The sequence below is a fragment of the Urocitellus parryii genome, chromosome 3, assembly GCF_045843805.1.
Source record: "Urocitellus parryii isolate mUroPar1 chromosome 3, mUroPar1.hap1, whole genome shotgun sequence".
Lineage (NCBI taxonomy): Eukaryota > Metazoa > Chordata > Mammalia > Rodentia > Sciuridae > Urocitellus > Urocitellus parryii.
The window spans coordinates 88847856-88868338 of NC_135533.1; the positions used below are offsets into that span (position 1 = coordinate 88847856).

The following is a 20483-nucleotide window of genomic DNA, read 5'->3' on the forward strand; positions in this document are numbered from 1 at the left end:
GCTCTCTGACATGCCGGGCACCTAGGGGGTCCTGTTGGCAGCATGTTTTTATTTTACTGACCTCATGGCCTCTTTCTTCCCACAGGCACCAGGGTGGACAGAACAAACAGCTGTCAGTCCGACAGCAGTGGGTTTCTGGAGGAGCCACCGGAAGCCCCGCCCTTCCAGGTAGGAAGAGGGCCCTTATTGCTCACCCCACATGGTCCACTCTAACCTCACTCATGGCTAACTTAGAAGGAAAGATAAGTTTAAGGTGGCTGCCAGATTCGGAAGGGTTTGGAGGCACATGCCATGTGCAGTCAAGGGGCAGAGCATGATGGAGTCACTGTAGATGAGGTTCCAGAATATTCCACCTTTCCTTTTCATTTTTTTAATATATATTTTTTTAGTTGTAGATGGACACAAAACCATCCCTTCTTTTTTTCCCTTTATTTCTTCCTTTCTTTCCTTCTTTCTTTCTTCCTTTTTATGTGGTGCTAAGGATGGAACACAGTGCCTCCCGCATGCTAGGCAAGCGCTCTACCACTGAGCCACAACCCCAGCCCCATCCTTTTAACTTTTTTAATCAAGAAAGTGGAGCCTCATCAGCTGATGCTGGATGAAGCACTCACTGATGTAGAGCTTGAGCCTGTAACTTCAGAGTCAACCACGATGACACTTACAACCTTACCCCTATTGCCTTCCCCACCTCCTGACACCTTTCCCTTTGTCCCGGTTGCTCCTGCAGATGCCTTCCTTCCCAAGCAGCCAGAGTCCTGCTGAGAACGGAGGCAGAAAGCCAGGGGATCAGAGCCACAGCTTAGTGTCATCCCAGGACTGTCAGCAGGAGTCAGAGAGGTCTGGTTCCAAGAGCATGGTGGGCACATCTTTTTCTAGCCAAGACTGGAGCATCTTGGAGGAAAAGGCTTCAGCATCTGTGGTGGAGGAAGAGCCTCAGCTTGAGGCCACAGAGGGGCCACCAGAGCTGTTGATCCCAGACGCGACCCTGGCCAAGACCGCCACTGGGAAAGAACACCCAAGGGAAGTCAGCCATCTGTGGCAGCCCCCGCCAGTGTCCCATGCTGAATACGAAGGCCCTGGAGCCATGGTCACCTCCACATATTGTGGCCCTCTGGGATTGGCCCACATCACAGAAGAGAAGGACAGGACTCTGGGGCCTGAGGGAACAGAGGAAGGGCTCGCACAAGGCCACCACTGTGAGTCTCAAAGTTTGCCTGGGATTCATCAGACTCAAGACAATTTCCCTCATGTGGACTTGGAGGCCCTAGGAGCAGAAGAGGGCAGCAAGCTCTGTCCCGACACCAGCCACACCTCACCAGTACAAGAGAGGCCACCACAGCAACTTCCTAAGCACAGAGAAGTCACGTCCTGTTCAGTTGACCTTGGCCAAACATCTGACAGGTCTGTTTCCCACCTCAATAAACTGCCTGGAGATGTTCCCACCGACTCAAACGCTGGCTGCTCCCAGGCTGTGTCGGCCCAGATGTCCTCTAATCTGGTGTCAGCTGCTCACAGTGCCATGGCCTTGGGGACTGACTGTGGAAGCACAGATTTAGAATGCACTCTGTGTGACCCTCTGACTACCACAGGACCAAGACTAGGGACAGAAGCGAGACAGGTCGCTGATGTTTCTGTTCAGACTTACACCTGTGAACCCCAGCCCTGGTGTTGCTGTTCATCCCCAAGTGACAAGGCCTTCGCTCAGAGGTCCCTGCCCCTCACCAAATCGGTCTCTCTGGACACGGGTTTCCCTAGTCTTTACCCAGTGGGCACCTGCCACACGACACCCACCCTCTGCTGTGTCTGCTGTCATCACCATCCCCACTGCTGTGCAGAAGGGCCAAGCCCTGGCCCTGCAACTCCAGCCTGTAGGCACGGCCTGGGCTCACACACAGATCACCCAGAAGCCCAGTTCACGAAGACCTTGAAAGCCCTTCAGGACGCCGCCATGAGGGAGCTTTGTTCTGTAAGTGTTTCCCCTGCAAAGATGAGAAGGCAAGTGCAACAAAGGCACCACTAATGCCTCAGGGATAAGGTCGAGGCTTCCTTTCTGAATGTGAGATCTTGGGGATCGCCCTCCTGATTTAAATCATGGGAACTATTTGTAGAGTACTTTATCATGGAGGGCATATTCTCCCAAATCTCTTCTTATTTCCTGCTTCTAATCAATCACCTTTTGAAGCAAGGAAAGCAGATTTTATGATTGGTCTTCATTTTACAGAAGGGAAAACTAAGGCATAAAACAGTAAATACATATCCCCAAGATTGTCAGCATTCATGCACTCGCTCATCTCCAGTTCAGTCTAGCTGAGAAGTTCTGGATCTTACATTTTTTCTTAGCTAAATAATCTTGCCCAAGCCATTTAATTTCTCTGGGTCCACCCTATCAAATAAGGAGATGAGGCAGTCTGCAGATATGGATTGTCTTATTATTAAATAAGCTTGTAAAGTACTCAGCACAGTCTGGTACAGAGAAGCTCTAGGTAATATTAGTTGGGTGTTCCTCTCATCTTCAGTTATTAATACTGTTTTACTTCTGCTCACCTCTTGAACCTAGAACTCCTCATGTCAGGTAGAAGGACTTTGGTCCACCCTTTTCTAGGCTTGTTTCAAAGCAGACACTGGGGTTATTAGAAATTGATCAACCTTTTTGGGCCTTTGATTAGTCAACAGGTATTTAATGAGTCCTTCCAGTGCCTTCTTTTCCACAGTCCTCAAGGTATGAAATAATCTAGGCCCACCATTGATTCAAAAAATCAAGTCTCTCACACATGAAATTGCATACAGAGAGAGTTAAAAGAGGGACACAGACACTAGGATTGCAGCTATTCAAAGAAAATGAATAGAAATTGTGATTTACTGAGCATCTAGGGTTTGGTGTCTGCTAGGTTACCTTCCAATTCTTCAGTTCCATAAATATTTGTTGAGTACCTACGCTAACCATTTTAATGACTTTACGTCCTTTGACCTTGGATTCATACATACCATAAATATTTATTGGATTCCTAATATATTCCATGTCCTCTCTCTTTTATAGACCAGGAACTAGAACTGAGAGAGGTTATATAATTCTTCCAGCACTTCCAAACTACAAAGTGATAAATACAAATTCAAATTTGGAAGACATGAACGTTTTGGACATCCATTCCAAGCAAAGGTGTGTCCAACTCTAAAATATCTAAATATATATAAAAGTAATGTTAACATTAGAAAGTGATTATTTGGAAGAGAAAGCATATTTCTACATGATCTCTCAACAAATAGAAATAGCTATCAATGTGATGATAAAGAAAATAATTACATGAAAGTTGAAATAATTTGTCACATTATTCTTTCACATTTCAAAACTATCAGGCATTTGGAATGTTTTTAAATGATACATGAATGAAGGTTATCTTCTTGTAAGAGAAAGTTTTATTCAAGCAATAAGATAGTACCTCTTCTGTTCACATCCACCCTTGAAAACAATACAAATCACTTATTGATTGTGTTGAGAAGAGAGATTCCAAACATGTATCAATTGAGAAGCACTATCATTCAATTTATCACTTGATATTAAAGTCAGGTATCTGTGACAACAGATGAGTATAGATACTCAGTTAGACTATCCTTCATTCAGTGATTTGACCACAATTGAACAAAGGGGAAAAAAAAGGTAACCCAGTCTCCCATGGCACAAACTAAAGTGTCCAGCTACAGGAGGTTATTTGACGTGGTTGAGTTAATGAATACATAAGCTCCAGAGTCTAGAGCAGCTAATGGATGGGCTTGACACAAGTTCTAGAAGGATGCCTACTTCATCAGGCAAGCCCTGGCATCCAGGAGCACAGCAGATCAAGTAGCACAGCCTGGTCAGACCATTGCTACTGAAGGCTTGGAGATATGAGGTATTGGAGGTGTCCTCAGAAATTTGTAGGAGCATGATTCTGAGGACTGAGAGAGAAAGTGGGCATCTGGCACTAGGGAGCATATAAGCAGGTAGAAGGACTACAGCTTCTGGAAGGCAGAAACAGACAGACACAGCCCTAGAGAAACTTAGGCTCAGGAATCCAGAGCCAGGTACTAGGCAAGGATGCTACTTAGACAGGAGACTAACGTAGGTCTAGGGGTGACCCTGAGTCTAGACCAGAGGTCTTCCCTTTCTTCCTACTTTAGGCCTTGGGCCTGCATAGTCCCATCTGGGTGTTACAACTTGTCATCTAGAAATAGATGCTCCTACTGGGTTGACCCTATGACATATCAGCACTTCTGCTGAAAATAGAGAGGCTTTGTGGCCCATAATGCAAAGTGGACATCCTCAGATGGCTATGTAGGTTTTAAACAAGCAGGAGTTGGAATGAGTGTGCGTGCCACCAGCCCACGGTTTAAGATACCTTGCCTTAGCCTTCTCCCCTTCTAGAGCTTGCAATTATACAAAAAAGTACTTTTACCAAATTAATTTGGTATTATATACCTACTTAAATGAATACTATATAGAGTTTTACTAGATGTTAATGTTTATCTTTATTTAGATCCAAGGAACCAGAAACACACATTGAAAGGAAACAATCAAAACACATGCAACTATGCACATGTGTATTTGTGCTTGTAAGCAGACATACATACATGCCTACACACACACACACACACACACACACACACACACACACACACAGGAGAACAAGTGAAAATAAGGGATTGCATTCCTCGGTGAGCCCAGAGGCCACACAAAGAAACTTAAAGAACAAAGAGGAAAAAGGTGCATAATGAAGCAACATCTGCCACCTGGGTTTATAAGGCCTGAAAAATATTCCAGAGAAAAATGATTTTAAGTTAAATGCTATGTGTTGGCAAGGGTTAGGAAAGATATTTAGGAGAAAATTAACTAGAAAATGCGTCTTGGAGCAAATGAAGATTATAGGCAGGCATGGATATCTCCTTTTACATAACAGGAATTCCAAACAGAAGTTAAAACTAAGAGCGATTTTAGGTAAAATATATGACACAGAGAAACACCTCCAGCTTATCCAGTGGTTTCACTGCAGAGAAACACATGGCCATTTTTGTGGTCTTCTGGGATATCTAAAATAAAGGTTTGCTGATACGAATAAATTCTTAGAAGTGAATGCCCAGTGGACATCCTCAGATGGCTATGTAGGTTTTAAACAAGCAGGAGTTGGAATGAGTGTGCATGCCACCCGCTCACGGTTACAGGCCTGAGCCTGTTTTAATGGGTTTGGGTCAGTAGAGCAGAACTTGTATTAGATTAGGGTTTAACCTTATGACCTTAAATTGGAAAGAAAAAAAAAAAAGCCAAGTGTGGTGGGTTAGGCCTGTAATCCCAGCAGCTCAGGAGGCTGAGGCAGGAGAATCATGAGTTCAAAGCCAGCCTCAACAATAGCAAGGCACTAAGCAACTCAGTGAGACCCTGTCTCTCAATAAAATACAAAATAGGGCTGGGGATGTGGCTCAGTCATTGAGTGCTCCTGAGTTCAATCTCTGTACCAGACACCTCCCCCCCCAAAAAAAGAGTACAAAATACATTCTTCCTTGCATAAAGTTTCCTTCCTTGCAAACTGTTTCCTTATCTGTTCTAGGGCTAAAATGTATTTTCTTTGTGTTTCCAAATGACCAGAAGATGGCAGCCTTTCAGAATCTTCCACATCACTGAGGGGAATGTGAACATTCCATTGGTTATTTCCAAATCCAACCCCACACCATCCAATCATGAAGGGTCACCCTGAAAGATCTAGATGGAGCATGAAACCCAATGTTTATGATGTCCAGCCAACTTGGGCAACGTCTTTTGAAGGGCCTAATCTGACTGTCCCCAGAACTTTGAGGTGAATTTGAACCAGCTGGCCAGTCTTGGATATTGTATAATAGTACATTTGAACTACTTGATCAACTCCTTCCTGAGGGACAGATATTTTCTCCACCTGTCTAGCTACTCCATAGGCCCTGTTGTGACCCAGTCAGGTACCGAGAAGAAAAGAGATGAATCTGGAGGCTTGGGTTTGAATTCTGGCTGCCATTTTTTTTTTGATCACAAAGTGATTAACCATTCTTTTTCAGAACGTGTGTCTATGAAGGAAGCCCTCATGGTCTCCAGGATATTTTCTGGCTTTAAAGGCCATAATATGATCATCCTCCAAGCACTCTTGCCAATATCAAAAATGCTTCAGAGTTTCCTTATTGGTGGTTCACATACACTCGGACTGAGGCAGTTAAATGGTGCATTAAAAAATTATAAAATTTGGAGGATAAACTCAAAACTTAACTCTCAAAGCAAAAAGAAAGTATTATCATTATGACAGTTCTGAAAAGAACAATCATAGGACTGCCAGGATCTTGGCCATGTGGTTTTGGGGAGAAGGAAAAGAAATATGGAACTTCCTAGAAACAGGACTGGAGGAATTAGCCTAGGTAATTCCTGTGGAGGGGTGAGAAGAAAATGTTAAATGGGCTTGCTAGCCATGTCAGATTCCTCTAAAGAGTGTCTCAAAGGCCCACATCAGGCTCTCTGCTTCCATCCCATTGGCTGTCCTATCTGCAAGGGACACTGGGAAATGTAGTTCTTCAGCTAGACACATTGCTGCCCCTAAGTAGAATTATGTTAATGAGAAGGGAAAAAGTGAGCAGGCAGCTAGGCACAGTGATGGGGTCTGGGGAACCTGGTAGAGATAACTTTAAGGTCCAATAAGCATTAACCTCATCCAGAGTTGGGTAGGTAATGATCCTAGGGTCCTGGGTCCTGGGTTTATTCAAAGCATGATCCAACCAGATTGCAAAATGAGGGAGACAGCTGGGTAAAAACTCAGCATATCATCAGAGTGTCCCACAAATGGACAGAGCTTGAGTGTGTCAAAGATACACAGCAGACAGAAGTCAGAGCAGTGAAAAGAGATTTTGTTCAACTGCTGGTAGTAGGGGAAAGAACTGAACTCCATTCTGGTTTGCCCCCAGATCATTTAGGCATTTTAAAGAAAGTAAGAGAAAGGGAAGAGCAGGAGCTTAATAGAGTCAGAGATGAGAAAACTTACAAAAGGTTGGTCAGTGTAAATGCTGTTCAGCCAGCTGACAGGTACTGAAACTAAGATTCTACCCTCCCACAGAGCCTGGGCAATAGCCTTCCAGATGAGTATGTTTCAAAGGAATTGTTCTTGGGTCCTTGAGAAAGACAATTCTGAGTTGTAAGAGATATACTATCATAATTTTAAGCCCCTTTTAGTAAATGATATAAGAAAGGTCAGGGGTCTATGCCAGGTTTTGGCTAAAGCAAACTATAAATTTTCCTGGCAGCCCTGAGCTTTTCTCGGGCAGGCATTTTAATTAGGGGCTGAGGCTAAGCATTCTAGGGACAGAGTCTTGTTCTACTAGAAGCCATGCTAGAGTTTGATTAAGTATGTTAACACAGGTCAGAGTTGTTAGGTGGAGAGAATTCTGCAATTTCAGATGCTGCAGGAATATGTTTAAATTAGGAAACCAAGGCAAAGGCACAGTTCTAGAGAGAATGTAAAATTTGAAGGATGATTCACACCAGGAGCAATGGAAAGCAAGATGGAGAGTGTAGATGGAGCTCAATTCCAGATTCCAACTCCCAGAAAGGATGGGATGCCCAACCTTTGGCTGTCTTACTCTGGGTGGGCTTGTTAGCTGGGTGGAGCTGATGCTGCAGATCTCAACCTCCAGGAATGGTGGCTAAGCAGGGCTATGACTCATTAAAAATATATTCTAAGCAGATTTTCTTTAATCAGGCACACACCATCTAAGCAGATGTGTCCAGTGTTCTTGGTACTCAGCACCAAAGTTAAACAAAATTAAATGAAAGATACAATTTTTCTAAGCACAAGCCCTCTGGCTGGCCTCCCCCACCTCCTTCTCTCCATGTCTTTGCAGCCCCACATCACCCAGTCTGTTTGAGAGGTAATGATTGCCACTCAAGGGCTGCCCAAGAACCTCTGCCTTCCTGTTTCAGCTAACTATGGGCCCTAGTTACTTCCTGAGGCCCAAGGCTGGGTCTCCCTATTCTCTTCCTCGTATATTAACAGGAGAACTTTGATCCCCAGTGGGAAGGAGACCCATTCCCTTCTCTAGGTGAGCTTTTCCAGTGCATCAGAAAGGACACCTTTCTCAGCTCTTTCTAATCGTTCTCAGTGCACAGTCCTCGAGATGGAAGCCATGAAGACTGTATGCCAGAGTTTCCGGGAGCATTTAGAGGAAATTGAGCAGCACCTCACAGGACAGCAGGCACTTTTTTCCAGGGACATGTCGGAGGAGGAAAGGTAATTATCTGAGGGAGTCATAAAAGTAAGTACCAGACCACACACCTGGAGCAAGGGAAGGTAATCAGGGCAGGACAGGACTGGTGAGCACCCTGGAGCAGGGCTAATGAGAAACGGGCCAGGTTTTCCTTAACTTTCATGGTCTTGTTTTTGCTTTCTCAGTGGGAGCCTGTGAGAGTCATTTGCTGGATGGGAACATTTACTCTTTAAGGCCAGGGCTATATGAGAAGGTCAGAAGAAAGGCAGTGGGCTGGGAGGAGGGGGATTATCTGCAGGAAATCTTCAGGGGATGTGAATAGGGTTCGTGCAAATGCAAATGTGTCCAGATTATTAGAGTTTTGAAAATCTGCATTATTTTCACATGGATTAAAAATATGTCCCAAATCTCTCAAAAACAGAAAGATCAGTAGAGGCCAGTCAGAGGCTCTAAGGGGGGTGGAGAGGGAGGAAAAGTGAAGTACTGGGGACTGAAATGGAACAAATTATATCAAAATGATTTTATATCCGGCTGGGGTTGTGGCTCAGTGGCAACGAGCTTGCCTAGCATGTGTGAGGTACTGGGTTCGATTCTCAGTACCACATATAAATACATAAAATAAAGGTCCATCAACAACTTAGAAAATATTTTTTAAAAAGAATTTAAAAATGATTTTATATCAAAATGAACCTTACCATGATATATGACTATAATGTACTAATAAAACATTTTCTTAAAAATATGTCCCCAAAGCAGAGGCATTGTTCATTGCCTGAACAATAGGATAGGGGTAGGATTTAACTGTACAGGGCCATGAGGGTTCTTTTTGGGGAGATGGTACATGAACTGGATGATGGTAATGGTTGCTCACCTTGTTAAATTTATTAGAAATCAGGTAAACTTTAAAACAGTAAACTTTATGATAGGTAAATTATACTATCATGGAGTTGTTTTAAAGAAAAAAAAGGATGGGAATACAGCTCAGTGGAAGAGCACATGCCTAGCATGCATAAAGCCCTGGGTTCAATCCTCAGCACCCCTACCTGCCTAACACCCCAGAAAAAAGCAACCTTCGTGAAGAATATATCTGTTTCTGTAACTGAATCAAATAGAGAAGGCGACATTCTCTTTTCAGAAATTTCAAAGAAAGGCTAGGCATGGCGGCACATGCCTATAATCTGTAATCCCAGCTCAGGAGGCTGAGATAGGAGGATCCCAAGTTCAAAGACAGCCTCAGCAAAAGCTAAGTGCTAAGCAACTCAGTGAGACCCTGTCTCTAAATAAAAAAAAAACAAAATAGGGCTGGGGGTATGGCTCAGTGGTCAGACGCCCTTGAGTTCAATCCCATATACCCTGCCAAAAAAAGAAATTTCCAAGACAGGACCAACATTTTGAGAGGGACAATGTAAGACTGCCCTTAGAGGTGATCATTAAATTTGGTTATTTTCTGTTATTTATCTGCAGGGAAGAGGCTGAACAACTTCAAACTTTGCGTGAGGCCCTGAGGCAGCAAGTGGAAGAGCTGGAGTTTCAGTTAGGAGACCGGGCTCAGCAAATCAGAGAAGGACTTCTATTGGTATGGAGCAATGGGGGCAGAGTGTGACTGTGTCCAACCTGCCAGAGGAGGAGGGCATTCATTGAGAACCCGATTTTGCCATCATTTCAGATTCCAGAATCATGTGCCCACACCTCATTTCAGGAACAAAGTACCTTGGGAACTCAGTTCCCCTAACTGCCATCTTCAGCATCCCCCCTGCCCCATAAATAAGAGGGGAGTGCTATCACCCATTTTCCAATTAAGAACAAGAATCACGGACATGGTGCAACTTACTCTTGAGCCAATCGAAACTAAGTACTACCATAATGTGCTGCTGGCCCATTCTAGAGAATTTATACCTCATAAATGCCTCTCTCCCGAGTGAGTGAGCTATTTGGTACAAATACTATACGTTGTCCACTCTTTTTATTCTTGTTTCCCTTCAGCAGCTGGAGTTTCTCACGGCGGAGCCTCCTGAACACTATACACACCTGCAGCAGCAAAACTGGACAGAAGAAAACAGTAGCCAGACTTCAAGTGCTAACACCCACACAGCCATGGACGATGGCCAGCAGCCTCCCTGCTCAGGTGTGGTCCAGTTGGCTGCCCTTGATTTATCAGCCAAGGAGACCAGAACCGAGATGTCTCCCCCATCACCAGCTCCAGAGGAGGGAGAAAAAGATACGAATACCTTCCTCTAGTTCCAAGTGGATTTGGTGTACAATGTAAGAGCTCACAACAGCTGTAGCAAGGAGATCTAAATTTCCCCTCCAGAATTGTCTCCCAACCCTTCATCACCTATATCTTTGTTTGTTTGTTTTCATATTCTGCTCTATGATTAAACTCAAAGCAATTTGGAATACTACGTACTCATTGATTATGGAGTAATTAATCACCTACTATGTACCTGACCCAGGCTATACAGTGGTAACCAAGTGGTGTACAGTCTTTGCCCTGCTAGACCTTACTGCCTGATGGGGGAGAGAGAATATAAACACACACATGCATTCGTCATTAAAAGCTGGGTAAGTGCTTTGAAGAAAATTACCAGATTTTAAGAAAGAGGACACATTGGAGAGTCTGATTCAGATTAGGTGTTCAAAGGCCTGGTTGGGGAAGTGACAAAGGTGAGGGAAAGAGAATCCAGAAGGCAGAAGTACCAGGGCATCCAAAGGGCCTGAGTCAGTCAGCCAATGGAGTGCAGATGAAGCACGTACAGTGTGCCAGGGATCCTTTGTGCAAGAGGCAGCCAGGAGCAAGACAGAATGACTACATTGCATGAGTCAGGTGAAGATTGCAAACAACAACCACGGACAACTCAGTGAGCTAATTTCAGTACTGACAATATGGTGGAGAAGCCTGTGTGTAATGTGGCAGAGGGTGACGTGGAGTGAGAAGTGTTTGACATTAACTTGTTCCAGAGACACTGACTCTCTGTGGAATGGGGAATACAGGGAGAATAGAATGGGCAAGGAACATGTCATGGAAAAATAATGCCCTGGGGGAAGTTTATAATTTGTAGAAGAGAATGGACAGGCAGAGGTCACCCTCTAGCAAAGGAATTAGGACACTGTTTTGAAACTGGCCATCGCCAGAACCAGCCTCACCACCTGCTTCCACTCCTCATCCTTCTTGCATTTTGGAAACTCTTTGACTTTTTATTCCCAACTTCCCTCCTTGATTCCTCCACTGACTGTACTTCCTCAGAATGTGGAAGCTCCCATCCTCTCCTTAATTCTCCTTTTCCCTTCATACCGCTCCCCTCCATATACACGTCCCCTCTGCAGTCCTCCATGCCCCCAGTTCCTACCTGTCTCCGAAATCCCAATCCAGCATCTTCTATTTCCCTGCCACACAGACTCTAAGCCACCATTTTGCCTTATCTTCTCATGTCTTTGTCCCTGTTACCTCAGAATCTGTCACCATGTTATTGCTGAGTTTCCCACCACAACGTGGTCTCCAGAAGTCCCTTCAGAACCTGGTGACAGCACAAGGCAGTGGCCTTCTATGTAACCCTAGCTTCTTTCTCCCTGAACCACACTGGCCTCTGCCTGGTTGGTCCCCCTCAGGCACCACTTGGGCCATATTTCCTTGATTAAGGTGAGTACCAGGAAGTACTTTTAGGATATCCCAGAGAAGTGAAGAGAAATCACTAGATCATATCACCCCCACCTGCGCCGTCTTCCACCAAAATGTGTCTTTGCCCCAGAAGCAACAAGCCTCTGCTCTTGTCTCCCATTGTATCACCTCCCTGTGCCATGTCCCTCTTTTGGGTTCCTGCATTCTGGCTCTACCTCTAGTCACAATTGCATTTGTACCTACCAAATGGCTTTTCTTTCTGAACTTCTTCAAATCTTCACCTGGATCAGGCTTTAGGCCTCCATTTTCCAGGACACTTTGAGTTTGCCTGTGATCTCTGCCTGCTTCTTCCCCATAACTCCTGCTGAAGAGAAATACCTGGCTCTGGGCCCTCCCTAACCTGACCACCATAGCTTTACAGTCTCAGATCCTACTCGGCCTTCATATGAATCTTAAATGCTATTCCACCAAACCACCCCGTACATGCCTGCTCCCTTGATAATCTATACAAACTACAGTCTGATCTCCATATCTACAGGCTCTCCATCCATGGATTCAACCAACCAGGGCTCAACAATATTCAGAAAAAAAAATGCATCTGTCTCAACATGTAGAGACTTTTTCTCATCAATATTCTCTAAATAGCATAACAACTGTTTACCTAGCATTTACATTATACTAGGTATTGTAAGTAATCTAGAGATGATTTTAAGTATGTGGAAGGATATGTAGGTTCTGTGCAAATACTATACCAATTTATAGAAGGGATTTGAGCCTCTATGATTTTGGCATCCTTGAGGAACCCAGAACCAATCCATTGCAGATAAAGGGAAGACTGCATCTCTCCAGTAAGTCTTGGGCTCGACCTCACCCATACATAGCACAGGATTTCTTTGATGATCTCTGGTTGAAGGGATCCCTATGTTTTGGAACTCCTTTATCACTTTGCACCTTTATTAAGACCCTTAAAACCTATTACCTTGAGTTATCATTATCTGCATAGGATGCATCCTCCCCACTAAACCAAAAGCTACTTAAGGGCTGTATAGCACCCTTTACCCTTGTGTTTAAGAGAAACTATCAGGATGAAAGTTAAGGCTTCTTTTTACCACATAGGACTTTGGCCACTTGCTATCTTTTCCCTCACTTCTTCCTCTGTAAAATAAGAATAAGAAAAACCACGCCAGGTGGTTGGACAGAATAAATGCAGTAAACCAGGTTTAGCAGCAATTCATCCAGTACCAGTCACATAGTAAATGCTCAGTGTATGATGGCTGTTATGTTGAGTGCACGAGAACTCAACAAATGCCAGCTTCCTTCTGTCGAAAAGCACTCTGCGAGCAAAGTACCTTACACACAAAGAATATTAACAAACGCCTGATGAATGAGGGAGATGGAAATAAATTAACAGTCTCAGGAGGGAGTGAGGAAAATGATCTGAATACAGAAGAAGCACTATTTTAGGCTATAGTAGAAGCTAAGTTTGGGTTTTAAAAATGGATTTGTTTGTGGTTATTCCTGACAATCAGGCAGATGACTTCAGATATGATGGAGGAGTAAAAGAGACCCATTGTTTCCAAGTGACAGTTAGCATATGGAATCCCCAAAGACCTCTAAATATTCCATGGTGTTTCCTAGTTTATTCTTCTAACTCTCCAACAAAGATCACAAAGAGAAACTGAGATGTAGAAAGGCCAGAGCCTTTGCCATCTTCCATGCACCATGAACTGGTTAGCAGTGCTGCTTCCCAATCCCACCTCTCATTCTCAGGCCTTTGGATGCAGACTGCATGACACCACCAGCTTTCCTGGTTCACATAATAAATCTCCTCTTACCTTTGCCTGGCTCTGTTTCTTTGTAGAAAACTAAGAGTACACTAAGAAAGAGTTCAGAGATGGAGTGACAGACCTACAAAAGGTAAACAGAGTCCTAAAACATATTAATAAGAAGCAACTGAGCTCTGGTGTTAAATTCAAGATTTCAGGCTTAACCTATTGTGGCTCAGAGTCCCATGTAGAAGACCCCCTCTATGGAATGCTGGGACACAATGAGTTAAATTCAACTCCACTACTCACTATGTATTCTGGATAAACTATTTCATCTCCCTAAGCCCCAGGGGCATCATGTGTAAATTAACAGAAGCAATGCACACTAGCCCTTTAGACAAAGCCTGGAATGTGATTAGGGTCAGTAAACCCTACTGTTAATGATTAGGAAGATACTGATAGTAAGGAGAGTGCATGCCATTTATTGAATATCTGCCTATAGGCCAGGTATTGAGCTAAGCACTTCATGTGCCTTAGCACTTATCTTCACAATAATCCTGAGAGGTAGGAATTCATCTACATATACACACACACACACACACACACACACACACACACAGAGAGAGAAAGAGAGAGAGAGAGAGAGAGAGAGAGAGAGAGAGAGAGAGAGAGAGAGACTATATTGTCTAAGGTCCAGCAACTAGTAAGGGGTTGAGTTCACACTCTGGTTTGCTAAACCAATGGCGTATCATGATGGTTCTGCCAGGCCTAAGGGCTTATATAAAGCTCACCAATGGGCCCAACTTAAACACAGTGTCCCTGCTTGTGTCTGCACTACCTAGTGGGCTGAAGCAGGTATTTTTTTAAAAAAAAAATACTTATGGCTTAGAAAAGTTTGAAAAATATTGCATGAAATCTAATCACATATAACCTCTCTTGCATTCAAAGAGGTTCAGAGCTGCTTTTATTCCAGGAGACATCTTCTATCACAACAATCTTTTTGAACCTCTCATCCTGCCCAATTTCAGCTTGCTATTATCTGCTCCTCTCCCACAAAAAAAGTGGCCAGAGTCTCTTTTCTGTCCCTGCATGGGATATCTTACTATTCTCTCACCAAGTCCCAAAGTCCTGGACTCTCTTTTTCTCTTTGATGTTAATCATGTTCAAGTTGATTCTACAAGAAAAACCCAGACCACATATATGAAAATAAAGAAGAAGATTTCAATAAATACTAGCAGAAAGTGAATAACAGGAACTCTTTTACTGAAATTGGCATGATTTCCTTTCAATTAAAAAGAAATAAAAAGTAAAATGACACTATCTAATGGTTTTCAGTTTAGAACTGGCCAGGGAACAATTTGGCTTATTCTACCTCAAAGTTTCAGGGTCTTTCCCTGATTTAATTTATTCCATCTGGGTTCCACATTTCAGTGTTCAAGTCCTATAGCTGTGAATAGAGAGGTTGATCTGAGAAACAGCCCTTGGAATGCAAGTCACACATTTTCCTTGATCTCGTTATGCATGAGTAAAGACCCAAGTTGCATGATTGAGACACAAAGATGAAACCCTGAAGGCTCTTCTGAACCAAAGCGTATGTGTAGACCTTGTAGATTTCAGTAAAGAAATCCATTTTTTAGCCCATAGAAAAACATTCCTCAGAAAAGTGGCCCATTAGATTTGGTTGATTTTACAGATATTCTCTTACATGTAAACTTTTGTCCAAAGAGATGGAGCCTTTTTATTTCCTTAAAAGGAAATATTTTTTCTCAAGTGGAAAAATAAAATCAAAAGACTTTTGACTGGCATAAGAATCTGGCCTGCTATAATTGTTGCTTCTTTATTGAGGAAGTAGTTGGTGTCTTTGGTATAACATAAGTCAATAAAATAGGCCATTTGTGAAGAAGTTAAAGGAGACAAGCTATTTCCCTTGGAAAAGACAAACTTTCAGAGTGTTTTCAAGTGGGTTGCATGCCTAATTTGAACAACAAATGGCAGCTACAATTGCAGGGATTATAGATTATTTAAAATAATGTCAAATTGCCTTTCTTACAAATTGGAGAATATAAACACAAGCTAAAACAAGGCATTCTTCTCTGACCCAAGCTCAGCCTCTCTGATAGTCTAATTTTAAAACATTATCAGGCCAGAAGATTTGGTATGGGATGTTCCTCTCTGAATTTGTTCTTGGCTAAGAAAGAAATCTCCACATCAAGAATGATTTCAAATCATAAGAACCACATAAGAACCAAATCATAGGACTTTGGCCACTTGCTATCTTTTCCCTCACTTCTTCCTCTGTGAAATAAGAATAAGAAAAACCACGGCAGGTGGTTGGACAGAATAAATGCAGTAAACCAGGTTCAGCAGCGATTCATCCAATACCAGTCACATAGTAAATGCTCAGTGTATGATGGCTGTTTTGATGAGTGTGCGAGAACTCAACAAATGCCAGCTTCCTTCTGTTGAAAAGCACTTTACACGCAAAGAATATTAACAAACACCTGATGGAGTACTTTGAGAACTCGAATTCCATCCAACACTAGTAAGGCCCTCAAACACTCAGTGTCTTATTCATTCCCCAGAAAAACGGAAGTGAAAGAAAACACTAGCATTTAATGCAGTTCTTAAATGTACCACCAGTTTCTTCTCATTATATTTAACAATTGTTTATTTGCTAGTTATAATGTATCAGAGTCACAGGACATCTATATATTTTTCTTTGCTAAAACCTTAAATATTTGGGATATCTCACAAGGGTGTAGTTTGCAAGACTAAAGAAATATAAATATAAATATCTGGCATTTTCTCTCCCCAAATGTGTGTGTGTGTGTGTGTGTGTGTGTGTGTTAATTCACTATAATTATATGTAATATTATGTATAAAATTGGGGCTCATTTTGACATAATCATTCAAGCATAGAATATAATTTGTTCCAGTTCAGTCCCTAGTACTTCCCCTTTCTCTCCTCCCTTTTTCTGTTCCCCTCCCTCTACTAGTTTTTCTTCTATTTGTTTATAGTTTTTTTTTAAAAAAATTGGTGCTTTATAGATATAAAGATTCACTGTATTATATTCATACATACATATGTACATAAGATAGCCTTGCTCAATTTCATTCCATCATTTCTCCCTTCTCCCCATACCTCCTCCCTCCCCCAATCCCTTTCCCTACTCCACTGACCTCACTTCTACTTTCATAGGATTTCTGCCCCCTCCTCTCCCAGCCCCCTGCATTTCCCCCCTTATTTTGATCTAGCTTCTGCACATGAGAGAAAACATTCATTCTTTGACTTTCTGAATCTGGTTATTTCACTTTACATGATGGTCTCCAGTTCCATCCATTTACTAGCAAATGCCATAACTCCATTCTTCTTTATGGCTGAGGAACAGTGCACTGTGAATATATACCACATCTTCATTATTCATTCATATGTTGACAGATAACAGATATGTATTTTAAAGTGATTTATTCTTACTTTGGATCATCTGTATTCTTCTATGGACACTTGTTATTTGTCAAATGTACTGCTTTGTTTTTAAGTCCTACGAATAAAAGTATTCCCTTCTATTTTGTATTACCTAGTGGCATAGTTTCCTTAAACTATTCGAAGCTGTTGAACCATGTGAAATGTATCCTGCTTTGATCAGTAGCCTATCACTGATGTATGTTGGGGGGAGGGTTTCTGCCCTGAGCAGCAACATCACTCATTCTTGCTCAGTGGTCTTGCCCACTTTGTCTGTTCCACATAGCCCCAAGTTCTACCTACCCCTCTGCTTCCTCTGCCCCAGTGGAGGCTCCAAAGCTCAGTAGGGCAAGCCATAGACAGTTATATGTTCATTGCTTGTTTAGAAAACAATTCCTTATTCTCTAATCCAAACAAATGTATATCTTCTGTTATTTTGATGAGAATGACTGTCTTCCATTTCACACTTACATCAGGGCTCATCAGTACAAACTGTGCTTTAAAGTCTTTGATAATTTCCACATCTGGGTTACCTTGCAGTTTGTATCTAGTGATTATATTTTCCCTTGAAGGGTATTAAACTTTTCCTGGTTCTTCATATGTCAAGTAATTCTAGATTGTATTCTGGACATTTTGACATTATTCTATGAGACTTTTAAGTTCTGTTAAAAAGTTCCTGAAGATTGTTGTTTGCTTGCTTGCTCTAAAAGGTAATCAATGCACTTAGCTTTGAATTCTAGTCCTGATCCATCTGTGTAATGGTTCCAGAGTCAATTTTGGCTTTCTCAGCCTTGTCTGACCTATCTATCCAGCTCTGTTCATGTACCCCATACAGGTCAGTCTTCGACCTGGATGGTGGTCTACACTGTAGTTCAATTTTCAAAGCCTTTGTTAGATTGCTTCTGATCAAGGTTCAGAAATGAGTTTAAGACTTTATGAATGAATTTAAAGTTCCCCTTCCTCCAACTACCTCTTAATCTCTGAATAATCCCTGTCCATAATCTCACTCCTATGGGTCTCTTTTCCAGGCTCTGGGTAGAAAACTATGGTTTTGGCATCCTGTACTATCATGGATCTCCTGCAACTGAGTCCACCTCAAAGCAAAGAGAAAACAGCGTCAAGAGCCAGAGCTGTTACCCCTGATTCCATCTCCATTGCTATGGCAATTGCCACTGCATGAGAGAAAATGCCACTTCATTGCTGGGACGTGCCTGAGGAGGATTGGGAGGAATAAAAGGTCTCTGTTTCCCAGGAGCTCCTTTCGCAGATCTGCGGCCCAAGACAGAATGCTTTACTTGCACCTGTTTATGTTTGTACCTGTTGCATAATTTCAAATTACAGGCTGCCCTAGAAATATGGTGGGGGTTATTTCCTTAAGGGTTATTCTTTTTATTTTTGCTCCCCAGTTGTCCTGTTATTAATTACTTTCAAATTCCTCAAATAGTTGTTTCATATATTCTATTCAGGAACGTCAAGTGGTAATCAATGCAAAAGAAAGAGTAGCATTAACTTTCTCCTAACCAGAATTATAATATATAAATGTAATTTTTTTTAAATCCGGAGTTGCTTACCACTGAGCCACATCTCCAGCCCCTATTTTATTTTATTATTTATTTTGAGACAGAGTCTCACTAACTTGCTGAGGCTGGATTTGAACTTGTGATCCTACTGCCTCAGCCTCTTGAGTTGCTAGGATTACAGGTGTGCACCACCCCACCCAGATCAACAGAAATGTTTTTAATATTCTGTTATTATGAGAAAAATGCTAACACTTATTTATCATGTGCTAAATACTGTGATAAACCTTTTATATGTGTGATTTATATATTAAGAAAACAAACATTTTAAGTAATTATCATTATCCCAACTTAAAAGATGGGAAAACAAGGGCTTACTGAGGTTAAGTGAATTGCTCCATGTCACACAACTGGAAAACCGGACATAATCCCAGTTCTATCCTGAGCTAAATGCTGAATCACCCTACACTGTAGCCGTTGCCAAGTCCGTTATGCAAACTGGGTTGGGCCAGAGATGCTAACATTTTGATTATCTGAACGGATCAGGCAGTACGGAGTCTTCTCGGAAACTTGTGTTTTTCTAGCTTTCTGCATTGATTAGGTCAAGTTGAAAGACGTACTTATGCACAAGGCGGATGGAGATTTAATATTGCTTTGTGTTGGTTATTGGGCAGGTGTTTGTTTAAAGGAAGTGGAAACAGGTGTGTGGGCCTTGATTCAATTACATGATGGAGGGGGACACATTGATCCATGGCCATTTTCAAGGAGAGCTGCTGATTGTGCTAATTAATCATTTGTCTGTCAGAACAAAATAGAACATAATGGAAAATGATGTTCCAGTGCCATAGGTATGGAACACAGACTCATGGGCCTGGCTCTCCTAGCAAGCAGATGCAGCTGTTTATGATGACAGTCGTTACGATGCAGTCTCTGACTCCTCCCGGATCATCATGTCTGCGATGGTTTGCAGGAAGGGCGTTTTATAAACTCTTGCCAACAGCATGGGACCTCATCCAACAGGAATTGCCTCTCAAAGAAACCTTTCCCTTCAAAGAGATTAATTAAGTCTTTTTAGATCATGAGGGCATCCCCAGGATAGGGCTGGAAGGGACATTTTCTATTCTGTGTCTTGGAACACTCAATCTACTTCACCTGACCAGACATTTGTGCTCATAATGGGACATCATAATAATACTTAATTCATTCTTTCAATTATCCACTTGCCAATCAATAGACATACTAGTCTTTTAAAACCATTAATCAGGCACATTGATCTGCTTGAGTATCTTCAATGACTCTTCAGCACACTTATGATGAAATCCCAACTCCTTACCAAGATTGACAAAGAGGCACATGATCCCACCCTGCATATCTCTCTGATCTCATTTCTATTCTCTCTCTCTCTCTCTCTCTCTCTCTCTCTCTCTCTCTCTCTCTCTCTCTCCCTCCCCTCTCTCCCCTCTCTCCCCTCTCTCCCCTCTCTCCTCTCTCAACTTCATGGATCTTCTTGCTATTTCTTGAGCACATTAAAGTCATTCTGGTCTCAGGGGCTTTTCCTCACTGCTTCCTCTTTGTATGGCTTTCTGCATTTCTCAGATATTCATAGGGCTGGCACTTTCTCAAGCCTCTGATTAAATGTCACCTCTTCAGGGAGATTTCTTTGACAACTGTGTCAGTTGTCCATGAGTATAACAAATACCTGAGATAATAAATGTAAAAGGAGAAAAGATTTCTTTTGGAGGTTTCATTCCATAATCCATTGCTTTGGGGCCGGTGGCAAAGCAGCACATCATGGCAGAAATGTGGTAGAGCCTAACTGCTCACCTCATGGTTGGCAAGAAAAAGAAAGAGGAAGGGCTGGGATCCCACAATCCCCTTCA

General features: G+C 42.4%; 1 protein-coding gene across 1 annotated transcript in view; it reads left to right on the top strand.

The window, feature by feature from the left end:
* Window positions 1-15422, top strand: part of Itprid1 (ITPR interacting domain containing 1) — an 85690-nt gene extending 70268 nt beyond the window's left edge. The window contains exons 9-14 of the mRNA XM_026401572.2: window positions 86-168; window positions 728-1966; window positions 8137-8264; window positions 9706-9817; window positions 10225-10369; window positions 15334-15422. Coding sequence (XP_026257357.2) covers window positions 86-168; window positions 728-1966; window positions 8137-8264; window positions 9706-9817; window positions 10225-10369; window positions 15334-15422 — 1796 coding nt within the window. The remainder of the gene's footprint in view (window positions 1-85; window positions 169-727; window positions 1967-8136; window positions 8265-9705; window positions 9818-10224; window positions 10370-15333) is intronic.
* The last annotated feature ends 5061 nt before the right edge of the window (window positions 15423-20483 follow it).